Genomic DNA, 14,370 nt, shown 5'->3' with positions numbered 1-14,370 from the left:
ACTATGCCAAAGCCTTTGACTGTGTGGATCACAATAAACTGTAGAAAATTCTTAAAGAGATGGAAATACCAGACCACCTGACCTACCTTTTGAGAAATCTGTATGCAGGTCAGAAAGCAACTGGACATGGAACAGCAGACTGGTTCCAAATAGGGGAAGGAGTACGTCAAGGCTGTATATTGTCACCCTGCTTATTTAACTTCTGTGCAGAGTACATAATCTGAAATGCTGGCTGGATGAAGCACAAGCTGGAGTCACGATTGCCGGGAGAAATATCAATAACCTCAGATATGCAGATGACATCACCCTTATGGCAGAAAGCAGAAGAACTAAAGAGCCTCTTGACGAAAGTGAGAGAGGAGAGTGAAAAAGTTGGCTTAAAACTCAACAGAAAACTAAGATGGCATCTGGTCCCATCACTTCATGACAAATAGATGGGGAAACAGTGGAAACAGTGAGAGACTTTATTTTGGGGGGCTCCAAAATCACTGCAGATGGTGATTGCAGCCATGAAATTAAAAGATGCTTACTCCTTGGAAGAAAAGTTATGACCAACCTAGACAGCATATTAAGAAGCAGAGACATTACTTTGCCAACAAAGGTCCATCTAGTCAAGGCTGTCATTTTTCCAGTAGTCATGTATGGATGTGAGAGTTGAACTATAAAGAAAGCTGAGCATTGAAGAGTTGATGCTTTTGAAGTGTGGTGTTGGAGAAGACTCTTGAGAGTCCCTTGGACTGCAAGGAGATCGAACCAGTCCATCCTAAAGGAAATCAGTCCTGAATATTCATTGGAAGGACTGATGCTAAAGCTGAAACTCCAGTACTTTGGCCACCTGATGTGAAAAACTGAGTCATTGGAAAAGACCCTGATGCTGGGAAGGATTGAAGCCGGGAGGAGAAGGGGAAGACAGAGGATGAGATGGTTGGATGGCATCACCAACTCAATGGACATGAGTGTGAGTAAACTCCAGGAGTTGGCGATAGACAGGGAGGCCTGGCATGCTGCTGTCCGTGGGGTTGCAAAGAGTCAGACATGACTGAGCAACTGAACTGACTGACTGATTAGATCATAGGAAAGGCAAAGGAATTCCAGAAAAACACCTACTTCTGATTCATTGAGTATGATAAAGCCTTTGACTGTGTGGATCACAACAAACTGTGAAACAATCTTAAAGAGATGGAAATACCAGACCACCTTACTTTTCTCCTGAGAAACCTGTATGCAGGACAAGAAGCAACAGGTAGAACCAGTCATGGAACAATGGACTGGTTCGAAATTGGGAAAGGAGTACGTACGTCAAGGCTGTATATTGCTACTCTGCTTATTTAACTTCTATGCAGAGTACATCATGTGAAATGCCAGGCTGGTGAATCACAAGCTGAAATAAAGATTGCTAGGAGAAATATTAAGCTCAGATATGCAGATGATACCACTCTTATGGCAGAAAGTGAAGACAAACTCAAGAGCCTCTTGATGAAGGTTAAAGAGGAGAGTGAAAAAGCAGGCATAAAACTCAACTTTCAGAAAACAAAGATCATGGCATCTGGACCCATCACTTCATGGCAAATAAAAGGTGGAAAAGTGGAACAGTGACAGATTTTCTTTTCTTGGGCTCCAAAATCACTGTGAATGGTGACTGAAGCCATGAAATTAAAAGACACCTGCTCCTTGAAAAAAAAAGCTATAAAAAAACTTAGAATATTAAAAAACAGAGACAACACTTTGCCAACAAAGGTTTGTATAGTCAAAGCTATGGTTTTTCCAGTAGTGATGTATGGATTTGCAAGTTGGACAATAAAAAAGGCTGAACACCGAAAAATTGATGCTTTCAAATTGTGTTGCTGAAGAACACTCTTGAATAGTCCTTTGGACTGCAAGGAGATCAAACCAATCAATCTAAAGGAAATCAACCCAGAATATTCGCTGGAAGAATTGATACTAAAACTCCAATAGTTTGGCAGCAGATGCCAAGAGTTGACTCATTAGAAAAGACCCTGATGCTGGGAAAGATTAAGGGCAGGAGGAAAAGGGGGCAGCAGAGGAGGAGATGGTTGGATGGCATCCTGGACTCAATGGACATGAGTTTGAGCAAACTCTAGGAAATAGTGAAAGACAGGGAAGCCTGGCATGCTGCAGTTCACGGGGTCGCGGAGAGTTGGACATGACTTAGTGACTGAACAGCAACAACCAGACGGGCTGGATCTCTTCTGCCCATAGTACTCACGCTCACCTGGTGGAGGGCTTCACACTGTTGTCAACGCCAGTTTGCATGTCTGCCTTCCCTGTCAGCTCTTTAAGGGCAAGGACAGAGTAGTTTTCATCACTGAATCCTCATACATAGTAGATGATCAGTATTTTTTAATGAACGAGTGTATGTCCATTGACAGATGAATGGATACAGAAATTGTGGTACATATATACAATGGAGTATTACTCTGCTATTAAAAAGAACACATTTGAGTCAGTCCTAATGAGTTGGATGAAGCTAGAGCCTGTTATACAGAGTGAAATAAGTTGAAGAAAAAGACAAATATTTATATTAATTCCTACATATGAAATCTATAAACATGGTACTGATGAATCTATTTGTAGGGCAGCAGTGGAGATGAAGACATAGAGAAAAGACTTGTGGACACAGTGGGGAAAGGAGAAGGTGGGATGACTTGAGAGAGTAGCATGGAAACATACATATTACCATATGTAAAATAGGTAGCCAGTGAGAATTTGCTTTTGTGACACTGTGCTCTGTGACAACCTAGAGGGGTAGGATGGGGAGAGAGATGGGAGGGAGGGTTCAAGAGAGAGGGGACATGAATACCTGTGGCTGACTCATGTTGATTTATGGCAGAAACCAACACAGTATTATAAAGCAATTATCTTCCAATTTAAAAAAAATTTTTAAAAGAAGCAATAACATGAATTGTTTACTTTTTTAGCCAGATTAAGAAATACGAAGGTGAAGCGTGTTCCAAGAGGGCAGCACCCATGACACCTGAGCTATGAAAAGGCACAGCCAACCCAGGAAGCCACAGTAGTGCCCCAAACTGCACTGCAGGCTCAGAGAGGGCTGCCAGGGCTGGCAGGGCTGGATGCAGAGCGAGAGAAATAGGGGCCATACCCTGAAGGGCCCGGTGCCTACTTACTGCAGCAGTTTGGGTCTAAGTGGCATGCTAATCATTGCTGTTCTTTGCCAATAATAGGCTCTACAATCTGATAAAGAAATTGAGGCCCAGCTTAGACTCCTCCTACAACAAGTAGCATCCCAAGAAGATATCCTGTTGAAGACAGCAGCCCCAAACCTAAGAGCCGTGGAGAACCTGAAGACTGTCAGAGACAAGTTTCAGGAGTCCATAGACGGTGAAATTAAACTTTAGTTGATAGCAAGATCATATTCGTTGGTATTAGGGGTTTTGATTTCTGTAACATTTACCAATAATCCCCCCTAAACTGTACCTTTGTTTTGATTATATATATATTTTTTTTTCTCTGTTATCTTATAGTAATGTACTTTTAATGCTGAATTATTAACTTCTTCCTTTTTGAAAAGAGTTTTGCTTTAATTTAAAAACAGGTGTATTGGTTATTTTTGAACAGTGTCTTATTTCATAGCAGCACAAGAGGCATATTAGATAACTCTGTTGGAATTTGTTGTTATTATTTAAAAATCAGCCCTACCCAGAAAAGGAGCTCATCAATTTTAATAGTCATTTTCTTGGACTTAATAGTAGCTGAGATGTTTTGAAGGTAGATTTAATTCAAGATGGCCAAACTCAAAATCTAGCTTAAAAAATGTTTTATGCTTTAAAGTTAAAATAAGAAAAGCCCTTGGTGATCTTCAAAATAAAGAACATTGATTCTCTCTTAGCTTTTGAGGCCAGCAGAAAGGAAGCCAGAATATGTAGGCAAGAGTTTGAACAGGTGAAAAAAAGGAGATACGATCTTTTCAACCAGTGTTTTGAGCACATCTCAGTCTCAATTGATCAAATCTACAAGAAGCTCTGCAGAAACAACAGTGCCCAAGTATGTATTTCTCACCCTCAAATATGAGTAGGAACTTGTGTTACTTGATATTGCTTTCTTTAATGGTGATAAATCACCATCACTCTCTCTTGAGTAACCCACTTAACTGGGTAAAGTCAGCTCATGAAAATTGGTTATCACAGTGACCTGTGTTCTAGGTCTAGTCAGCCTGGCAAGTCAAAATCTCTGGTCCTGCTTCTTTATCTGCACAATGAGTGGGTTAGATCATCTGGTTTCCAAGTTCTCTTTCAGTTCTGGAATTCTGTGATCTGTACTAATTTGACTTTGTAGAGCTGTCAGTGGTCTCTGCAGTAGAGTTAGGGTAATGTAGGGGAAAAAGGTTGATGTGGGGTCTGTGGAGAGGGAAGGAACTAGAGGCAGGGTTCAAGTCTAGACGCGCCCCTTGTCGTATTGGTCTTTCCATTCCGTGATCAGTATCCATAGCAAATACTGTGCAGTTGGACATGGACAAAAGATGTAGACCAGGTCATATATATGTGAGTTTCCCTCTTTCTCTCGGTATTCTTTTATGACTGAAGTAATCTTGAATCACATACTTAGAATTTCAACCAAGAATAACTTGGTGATGGTGGTGGTGGTGTTTTTAATTAATTAATTTAATTTTAATTGGAGGCTAATTACTTTACAATATTGCAGTGGTTTTTGCCATACATTGACATGAATCAGCCACGTGTGTACATGTGTCCCCATCCTGAACGCCCCTTCCACCTCCCTCCCCATCCCATCCCTCAGGGTTGTCCCAGTGCACCAGCTTTGAGTGCCCTGTTTCATGCCTCGAACTTGGACTGGTGATCTATTTCACATATGATAATATACATGTTTTAATGCTATTCTCTAAGATCATCCCACCCTCGCCTTCTCCCACAGAGTCCAAAAGTCTATTCTTTACATCTGTGCCTCTTTTGCTGTCTCACATATAGGGTCATCGATGCCATCTTTCTAAATTTCATATACATTCGTGACTTCCCTGGTGCCTCAGATGGTGAAGCGTCTTGCTTACAATGCAGGAGACTTCAGTTCGATCCCTGGGTTGGGAAGATACTCTGGAAACGGAAATGGCAACCCACTCCAGTACTCTTGCCTGAAAAATCCCATGGATGGAGGAGCCTGGTGGGCTACAGTCCATGGGGTCACAGAGAATCCAACACGACTGAGCGACTTCACTTTCTCTTTCATACTCTATTGGTGTTTTTCTTTCTGGCTTACTTCACTCTGTATAATAGGCTCCAGTTTCATCCACCTCATTAGAATTGATTCATGTGTTCTTTTTAATAGCTGAGTAATAATTTTCCATTGTGTATATGTACCACAGCTTTCTTATCCATTTGGCTGGTGATGGACATCTAGGTTGCTTCCATGTCTTGGCTATTGTACACAGTGCTGTGATAAACATTAGAGCACATGTGTCTCTTTCAATTCTGGTTTCCTTGGTGCGTATGCCCAGCAGTGGGATTGCTGGGTCGTATGGCAGTTCTCTTTCCAGTTTTTTAAGGAATCTCCACACTGTTCTCCATAGTGGCTGTACTAGTTTGCATTCCCACCAACAGTGTAAGAGGGTTCCCTTTTCCCTACACCCTTTCCAGCATTTATTGTTTGTAGACTTTTTGATAACAGCCATTCTGACCGGCATGAGATGGTACCTCATTGTGGTTTTGATTTGCATTTCTCTGATAATGAGTGATGTTGAGCATCTTTTCATGTGTTTGTTAGCCATCTGTATGTCTTCTTTGGAGAAATGTCTGTTTAGTTCTTTGGCCCATTTTTTGATTGGGTTGTTTATTTTTCTGGTATTGAGCTGCATGAGCTGTTTATATATTTTTGAGATTAATTCTTTGTGAGTTGCTTCGTTTGCTATTCTTTTCTCCCATTCTGAAGGCTGTCTTTTCACCTTGCTTATAGTTTCCTTCATTGTGCAAAAGCTTTTAAGTTTAATTAGGTCCCATTTGTTTATTTTTGCTTTTATTTCCACTACTCTGGGAGGTGGGTCATAGAGGATCCTGCTGTGATTTATGTCAGAGAGTGTTTTGCCTATGTTTTCCTCTAGGAGTTTTATAGTTTCTGGTCTTAGATCTTTAATCCAAAAATTAACTTATTTTTTATAAAGTAAGACTAGAAGAAACCTATTAACTCCTTGAGGGCAGGATTCATCTCTGTTCCTATAGAACTTGACCCATAACAGGTATTCAGTAAAGATTTGATGAAAGGACCAGTGGAAGAATTGAATGAAGACTGTTTTAGTTTGACTGCAGCATATGCTTCTGAACTATGAACAGCAGACTGATGGGAAGATCTTATCTTTTATGTGTTAGAATGTTTTCCCTGTATTCCCTATCCAGTAAACTTTGTTATCTCTGATTATAAGTAGAGCTGAATACATTATTTACAAGTATTGGTATATTTTTCCATCAAACGGAGAAAAATAAAAACCAGTAGTATTTTGCAGTTCCAAATTGAACTTTACCAATAGCTTTTTTGATATTGCTAAATAAATAACATGTGTTTCAGGCATTTCTTAGCCCAGAGAACCCAGAAGAGCCTTACTTGGAGGGAATTAGCTATAACTGTGTGGCCCCAGGCAAACGGTTCATGCCGATGGATAACTTGTCCGGGGGAGAGAAGTGCGTGGCAGCCCTGGCACTCCTGTTCGCTGTGCACAGGTATGGTCACAGTGAGCCCTCTGACTGTGCATCAGGGCAGAGGCCAAATGGCCCTTCCTACAGAAGATCTACTTATTACTTGTCTTTATGCAGCGTACGTCATACAAAGCTATTTTTTTCAGCCAGACAATTCAGGTTATGCTATGGGCCTGTAATAATTTAGACAGCAAATTTAAGAGAGAATTCAGTCTTTGACAGATTTTTATTCAATTTGTTATTATCAAAAGCTACTAATGTCCAGCTTAATCGAAAAGAAAGGAGAAAAGGGGGTAGCAAATGGCCAGATTTGAATTTAAGATTGCCAAAAAACAATTCCAACAACAAATCCAAACAAAATAAAAACAGCTAACTTTTATGTTATTTTCCTAGTCCACATTCAGAGATGTGCTATTTAGTAAGGGATGTTAAGCAAAGTATTTCTTCTGGAAAAAAGTTTAACCTCCTCATTTCCACTGATGATGGTGACACTTGTGTTTGTAAAATAAATCACAGGAAAGATGTTAGCTAAAAGTAAAGCAATTAACTTTTCAACATCCAAAGCACTAGATGAAGAACTATGGTATGGATAATAGAGCCTCTCTGTTTTCATGATCAGAAAGATCAACCCAAGTTTTACAGCTGTTTGTTACTGGTCCCAAGAAGGAAAAAGAATTGGTGATGATAGGAAAGCTAAAGAAGATGCCACTAATGCAGGAAGACTTTGAGAAATGGAGGAGGCAGGGACTGTAACAGGAGTGAATCTGAGCAGAACACGACTCTTCCTGGGTGTCACCCCATCCATTTATTCAACAGATGTTTGTTAAATATTTACTGTGTCGAGTGGTGTTAATGGGCATAGGAGAGACCGCAGTGAAGAAAACAAAGACCCTGCCTCAAAGAGACTTAGTTTTAGCTGGGAGACAGATGATAAAGAAGGTGTATTAGGAAACTAATTCTCTAATACAGAGACTATTAGAAAATGACAGATGCTGTAGAGACGAGGCAATGGCAGTAGTAACAGGGAAGGGTTTGCAATATTAAAGTCTTCTGGGGAGGACTTTTTGAAAGGGTAATATTTGAGCAAAGATTTGAAGAAATTAAGGGATCAAGTCACATGGGTGGAGTGTTCTAGAGGAGCGTTCTAAGGGAAGAATATTCTAGACATGAGTGCAGAGCAAAGTGCTGAGGCCAGAGTAAGCCTGGTGCCTGTAGAGAACAGACTGTCTGCAGCAGCAGCAGGCACAGGTTAGGGAGCTGTGGTAGCAATCAGGGCGGAAGATGGTGGCGGTTCAGACCAGTATGGGAGCAGATACGGCGTGGGGTAGGAGGGAGCCTAATCAACTAGAGGGATAAGAGCCGCCATTAACTGAACTGGAGAGGAGCACAGGACGGGGGTGGGTTTGAGGGTAGGTGAAAAGTTTGATTTTGCTTGAGTTTGAGCAGATACCCACGTGGAGCTGAGTAAGCCACTGGACCAGTGAGGCAAGGGTTTGAGAAGTCAGAACTGTCAGTAGAAGTGTGAGAGCATTCCATCTATGAATGATACTCAAAACCTTGAGAGCAGATGACATCATCAAAGAAGCTAGTTAGATAGAAGAGGGCTCTGATCACTGAGCCCCAAAGACACCACAGTGTCAAGAAGTTAAGAGATTGTGGAGGAGCTGACAGAAGAGGTTGGGGCCTGGAGCAATGGGTGGGGCGGGGAGTTGATCATGGTGTCCTTGACGTCAGAGGAAGTCGGGGAGGACTGCCCTGGTTCCATCCACCTTTGAAGGGATGTGGACTGGGAATTGAGCACTGTATTTATTGACAGAGGCCATTGGTGACCTAGACAAAGGCAGACGAAAGGACATGTTTTATTTATTCTGAATATTCTTAGTCCTGTCCTCCAAGTCTTGTAAAACAAAGTTGTAACTGACTTGATTGTAATTTTTTTCTAGTTTTCGGCCTGCTCCATTCTTTGTTTTAGATGAAGTAGATGCAGCCCTGGACAATACTAACATTGGCAAAGTAAGTTCCTTTCTGATTTAACTTCCAGTGCAGTGTTTACAGTTCAAGGATCAGGATGCAGTCAGAAGGCAATTTACCCTGAGCAAACATAGTTTGATAGTTGCTGTATAAAGGCAAAATCTAAGTTAAAAATCTAAAAACAAGATGATCCAGGGTAGTAGTTTTCACTCAGGGTTTGGGGGACTCAGGATCACTGTGCTGGATCCGCAGCACTGCTGCGGAGTGACTTGCTTTTCCCCAAATCTGGGTATTGGGACCTAGAGGGTCCTTAAAAGTAGACCACATGGCAAATAGGACCAAATTAGTTGTCTAATAAAGTCCAAAATAACATACCTAAATAAAATCCCAAAGGAATTAAAGTTCAAAATTTTGGTCCCCTTCATTTATTAAAATGTCTCCAATCAGTGCATTTGCACATAATCCTAATCCTGTTTTCAGTATTTGAGACCATGAGGGAACGAAGGACATAACTGAAAATCAGCCTTAAAGATCAGTACATAGACGGACAGAGGCGCCTGTGACAGACTCTCAGACGTCTCAGCCATCTTGACTAAATTTCGGACTTGACTGGAAGGTGACCACAGGATGGAGGCAAACGCTGGCGGCCCCATCCTGCAGAGACCCTGGGCCGTGGTCCTATTGCCAGAGCCATCCATTTCTGGAAGGAGACGAATTAAACTTCTGGTTTTGATTCTAGGTTCATCAGCCTTCCGGAAATGACTGGACTTTGCATTTATAGCTGTTTATAAGGAGGCTGCTCTGGTCATTGGAGAAGGAAATGGCAACCCACTCCAGTATTCTTGCCTAGAGAATCCTGTGGACGGAGGAGCCTGGCAAGCTGCTGTCCATAGGGTCGCACAGAGTTGGACACGACTGAAGCGACTTAGCATGCATGCATGCATTGGAGAAGGAAATGGCAACCCACTCCAGTGTTCTTGCCTGGAGAATCCCAGGGACAGAGGAGCCTGGTGGGCTGCCATCCATGGGGTCGCACAGAGTCGGACACGACTGAAGCGACTTAAGAGCAGCAGCAGCAGCAGCAGCTCTGGTCATGCTGACAGAGAAGGTCTCTAGTAATTTGTTAAGTTGGCATTCTGGGTTATACTTTAGTCTTACAAACTTGGTTACTGAGTCCAACCCTGAGAGGTGTATTGAGTCTTGGGCACCACCCTGAGTCTGTGCAGTTGACCTCCCTTGATCTCTCTCTGTTGAGCCTCTTGTGTGATCCTGGGAGACGCAGGGGCTTTCTAGGAGCTGCAGCCCGGGGTAACTTCTGCTGGGAACAGTGTCATCTTCCAGCATTTCCCAGGCTGTATTCACCTAACCCAGCTCTCTATAGGGCCTTGCTGTTTGAACATGTCACGGCATACATAAGAATAGCACATTGATGCCACCCCCACAAAAGTTAGGAACTAGATCCAGAGTCCCCTGAAGCTTGTAGAGAACAGGCCAGAGCCACGTTCTGTGACCTGTGAGAGATGTCGGGGTGACTGGGAAAAGGAAACACAGGAATAAAAAGAGAGTCTTGATTCATCTCTCTGGAATGCCAGCCAATCTGCGTCAGCTAATTGGACTCCAAGGCCTGACTTGTTTGGGAGAATTTTTTAGCACTTTGTATCCCATATCCTGTGTGTGAGGGGAAGGGGGTGGCTCTATCACTGGACTTCGGACACTCGCCTTCTCTGAAGGGGAACTGAAGTGTATTCCGTTGTTGTTCAGTCAGTCGGTTGTGTCTGACTCTTGTGACTTCATGGACTGTAGCCTACCAGGCTCCTCTGTTCTTGGGATTTTCCAAACAAGAATACTGGAATTAGATTGCCATTTCCTTCTCTAGGATCTTCCCGAACCAGGGATCAAACCCACATCTCCTGCATTAGCAGGCAGATTTTTTACTGCTAAGTCACCAGGGAAGCCCAAGGTATCCATATCTTCTAGCAAAATTTAGATGTTTGTATTAGTGGAATCTTCAAGAACTAGGTCTTATTTACTACTCTTTTCTATTGTAAGATGTACTATCCTAAGTACTAAAAGCCTCTTAATTTCCAGTTTCCCTTTGAGATTACGTTCCTGGCACCCCACTGCTGAATTGAGTATGAGCATGATGCAATATGAGCAACTGTGAAGCAGCTTCCAGTCCCGCTTGTGGTCAGGGTACCCAGCCTCTATCACACGTGACTCCTAGCAAAATGCATGCCTTACATTTTTGTATCCTGTCTCCTCTTCCATTCTGTCAACACCCCAAGACTTTTTAAAGACCTGTCTCACGTGGCTACCATTGCCTCTAATGGGGGAGGTCCTTCCATGAATTCAGCCTCTTAGCCTGAAGCATTTTCTCCCTCTCATCATTCACCTCAACTGCTGACTCATTCCTCAACTGAAGCTGCCATTCCTGCTTCCAAAATATGTCCTTCACTTCTTGGGTGCAGTCAGGAGAAGACATACTGTAAACTTGCAGAGAAATCCAGGGTGTTGGCAAGTAACTTGTTAAACTGTAATTTGAGTCCCAATTGTTCTTCATAATTTTCCAAGTTCTGAGTAGAGTCTGTCCACCAAGACCCATTTCTATGCAGTCTATCTTGTTCTTATTCTCATTCCTTAGAATTAAGTCTTTGAGTTCCCCTCTAACCAAATGAGTTGATTATGGATTATGTATATATAATTGCCATATTTTTCTCATCTCGAGGCTTTGATGGCAATATAGGAAGTTGGAAGTTTAAATACCACCCTTTACCCTAGAAATATCGGAGTGGTAGTTTTACCTTATTGTCAAGATTGATTGCCTATTCACATCATGGTATCTTAAGTTAGAGTTTTATTCTTAAAAATATTCTTCCAAGTTTTCAATCGTAGATTTAATGAGCCTTATATATATTTTTTACTAACCTCTTATTTTACAGACTGAACTATTTCCATTTCTGTAGTGGATTTATTGAGTTTACAGAAAGAGAAGTAAGTAAGTGCCTTGTCACCTAAAATGGGCAGATTCAGAGCTGCAGAATCCGTCCTCAAAGCCCCCAGAGAGGAGGCCTCGCTTACTGATGAAACGTGCTTTCTGCTTCCTCCCAGGTGTCAAGTTATATTAAAGAGCAGACTCAGGAACAGTTTCAGATGATAATCATTTCCCTGAAAGAGGAGTTCTATTCCAAAGCTGATGCACTGATAGGCATCTATCCAGAGGTAAAGATAAGTAAAAACAGATAAAGTCACCTTATAGTGTGTCCTGACACCACAAGTTCCTAGTATAGACACTGTTTGATTTCTGCACTTTTATTAATATAGGCCTAAATATTTTTTAGTCAAATGAGACTTAATAGTAACTACTTAGATATTTTTCTATGGCAGTACACAGAAATTTAAGTTATATTTTAAGTGAAAAAGCAAATAGAAAACTGCACAACAGTGAGTATAATTTTGTTTTTAAAACAGTAGTGCACATTAACTTACACAGGGTAAACTGTCGATACCCTCCTCCATATTTCTATAATGTTTGAATGTTTTAGCAACAACAAATGCACTGTTGTAGAGCTAACAAGGAGCCATTTATCTTCCAAAGCTACTAAAAGAAAAAACAAAGAATTTGACAGAGTTCCAAGTTGTATAGTAATTTTTGTAATTCAGTTTCTTAAGCCATTGAAAGTACTTAGCTGAGCTAATGGAGCAGAGCAACTCATTTAGATCATTCAGTTCTTGGACAATGAGGTTTTACTTCCTGAGTTTTCCTTTAAGATAAAAATTAAAGCAACGGTACTGCAATAAAAATTAAATTTTTTAAAAACTGAAAAAAAAAAAGTTTAAAAATAGATTTCCCTTCCTGTGCCTAATTAATATCAGGGGGTCACTGGAAGAGAACTGGAAGTTCTCACTGCCAGTGTAGAGGAGCGGCGAACTATTCAGGGCTGAGCCCAGGTCTCAGCTGGGCCCTGTCAGTCACACCAGACAGGTCACTAATGTGTATTGTGCATACAAGTGGGCACACCTAGCAGTGAGTAACTCAGAGCGGGCGAGAACTTGGACTTGTAGCCCACCCTAGGCTGAAATAAGCAGAAGGGGCTTGGGGCTTCTGGGAAGGGAAGGCAAGCAACCGGACAGGGACCCGAGAAAGCACAGTAAACAAGGGCTGTCCAGTCGGATTTGCTCTGCTGATTCGAGCGCCTTCTCCACTGAGGAAGAGTTCAGAGTGGAAAGGATGTCCCCTTGCACATAGATGTCAATTTCCTTTACAGAAGGGAAACTTGTGCTCAGCTTTTAGAGCTTCTCCTGTATCTGCTGGTTCTCAGTAGCCTCTGGCTCAAAACAATCCGCATGCAAAAGAGGCATATTTTTGGGTGGCACATTCTGGTACCCTTCAGTTCCGTTCAGTTCAGTCGCTCAGTCGTGTCCGACTCTGCGACCCCATGAATCACAGCACACCAGGCCTCCCTGTCCATCACCAGCTCCCGGAGTTCACCCAAACTATGGTACCCTTACCAAAAACAAAACATAAAGCTGATGGAAATGCAGAAGTAACAGCTTCTCGGATGGTTATAAAGAGGTTCCTTTAAAATGCAAATCCAGACTCACTAATGGCTCTTTACATTAATAGCACTTACTCTCTACTGGAACTGACTTTTAACTGTCTTTTCTCCGTTTCAGCACGACGACTGCATGTTCAGCCGAGTTTTGACCCTAGATCTTTCTCAGTATCCAGATACTGAAGGCAGAGAAAGCAGCAGGAGACAGCACAAGCCCCACTAAGACCTAGAGTGCCCTCGAGCCGGGAGCAGTCACAGTGCTCAGGCCAGTCTGTTTAGTTCAGGCCCAGACTGCTTCTGGAGCAAAAGCCAGGCGGCCTGTGTGCCATTTGTGGAAGAGCTTGACTGTTACAGGCAAAGATGCTGCAGCTCACCACTGAGGAGTGTCCAGGCCCCACTCCAGGAGGTAATGTGTCCCATGAGAGTCAGCTTTGATTGAGTTTAACGAAGAAACCACTACAGTTTAAACTTGCATTCTGAAAGCCGGTCAGAAAATTTTGAATACTGTATCATCTTTACTCTGATCTTGCCTTGTATGTTTAAGTGATCTTTAAGGGAAACTCATGGTTTTTAAATAGTTACAGTGTGTTGAATCTGTTTCATGTAAAGTTATTTCAGAGGAACTTTAGTCAATATTGAAAATGCCAATAAAAAACTCTTAATTTCAAATGTCTGCAATTTGCAATTTTAGGAACACAAAAAAAATTTTAAATGAAATTGAATTATGTCTGCTTCCGTGCTGTTTAAATTTCTCTGACTATAATTTCTGTTAAGGAAACACTGAAGAACACAGGCTTTCCCAGTTAACACTGACTTCACAGGGAAGCAGTCATCCTTATCTGTGGGCATCATGTGTATTAAAATCCAAGCATGCTCAAATCCCTTACACAGATTGCTGCAATAATATTTTAATATAACCTATGCACATCCTGTCATACACTTCAAATCATCTCTACTATTTATAATGCTTCAGATTAGATCAGTCGCTCAGTCGTGTCCAACTCTTTGCGACCCCATGAATTGCAGCATGCCAGGCCTCCCTGTCCCTCACCAACTCCCGGAGTTCACTCAAACTCATGTCCATCAAGTCAGTGATGCCATCTCATCCTCTGTCGTCCCCTTCTCCTCCTGCCCCCAATCCCTCCCAGCATCAGAGTCTTTTCCAATGA

At 41.9% G+C, this 14,370-nt stretch overlaps 1 protein-coding gene across 1 annotated transcript in view; it reads left to right on the top strand.

The window, feature by feature from the left end:
- Window positions 1-13,424, top strand: part of SMC1B (structural maintenance of chromosomes 1B) — an 82,314-nt gene extending 68,890 nt beyond the window's left edge. Inside the window, exons 20-25 of the mRNA XM_010837626.1 lie at window positions 3,204-3,360; window positions 3,869-4,023; window positions 6,550-6,701; window positions 8,621-8,690; window positions 11,757-11,867; window positions 13,323-13,424. Coding sequence (XP_010835928.1) covers window positions 3,204-3,360; window positions 3,869-4,023; window positions 6,550-6,701; window positions 8,621-8,690; window positions 11,757-11,867; window positions 13,323-13,424 — 747 coding nt within the window. The remainder of the gene's footprint in view (window positions 1-3,203; window positions 3,361-3,868; window positions 4,024-6,549; window positions 6,702-8,620; window positions 8,691-11,756; window positions 11,868-13,322) is intronic.
- Window positions 13,425-14,370: the final 946 nt, after the last annotated feature.

This window comes from Bison bison, unplaced genomic scaffold (assembly GCF_000754665.1).
Source record: "Bison bison bison isolate TAMUID 2011002044 unplaced genomic scaffold, Bison_UMD1.0 scf7180017864079, whole genome shotgun sequence".
Taxonomy (NCBI): domain Eukaryota; kingdom Metazoa; phylum Chordata; class Mammalia; order Artiodactyla; family Bovidae; genus Bison; species Bison bison.
This window is presented reverse-complemented; position numbering and strand designations above follow the sequence as displayed.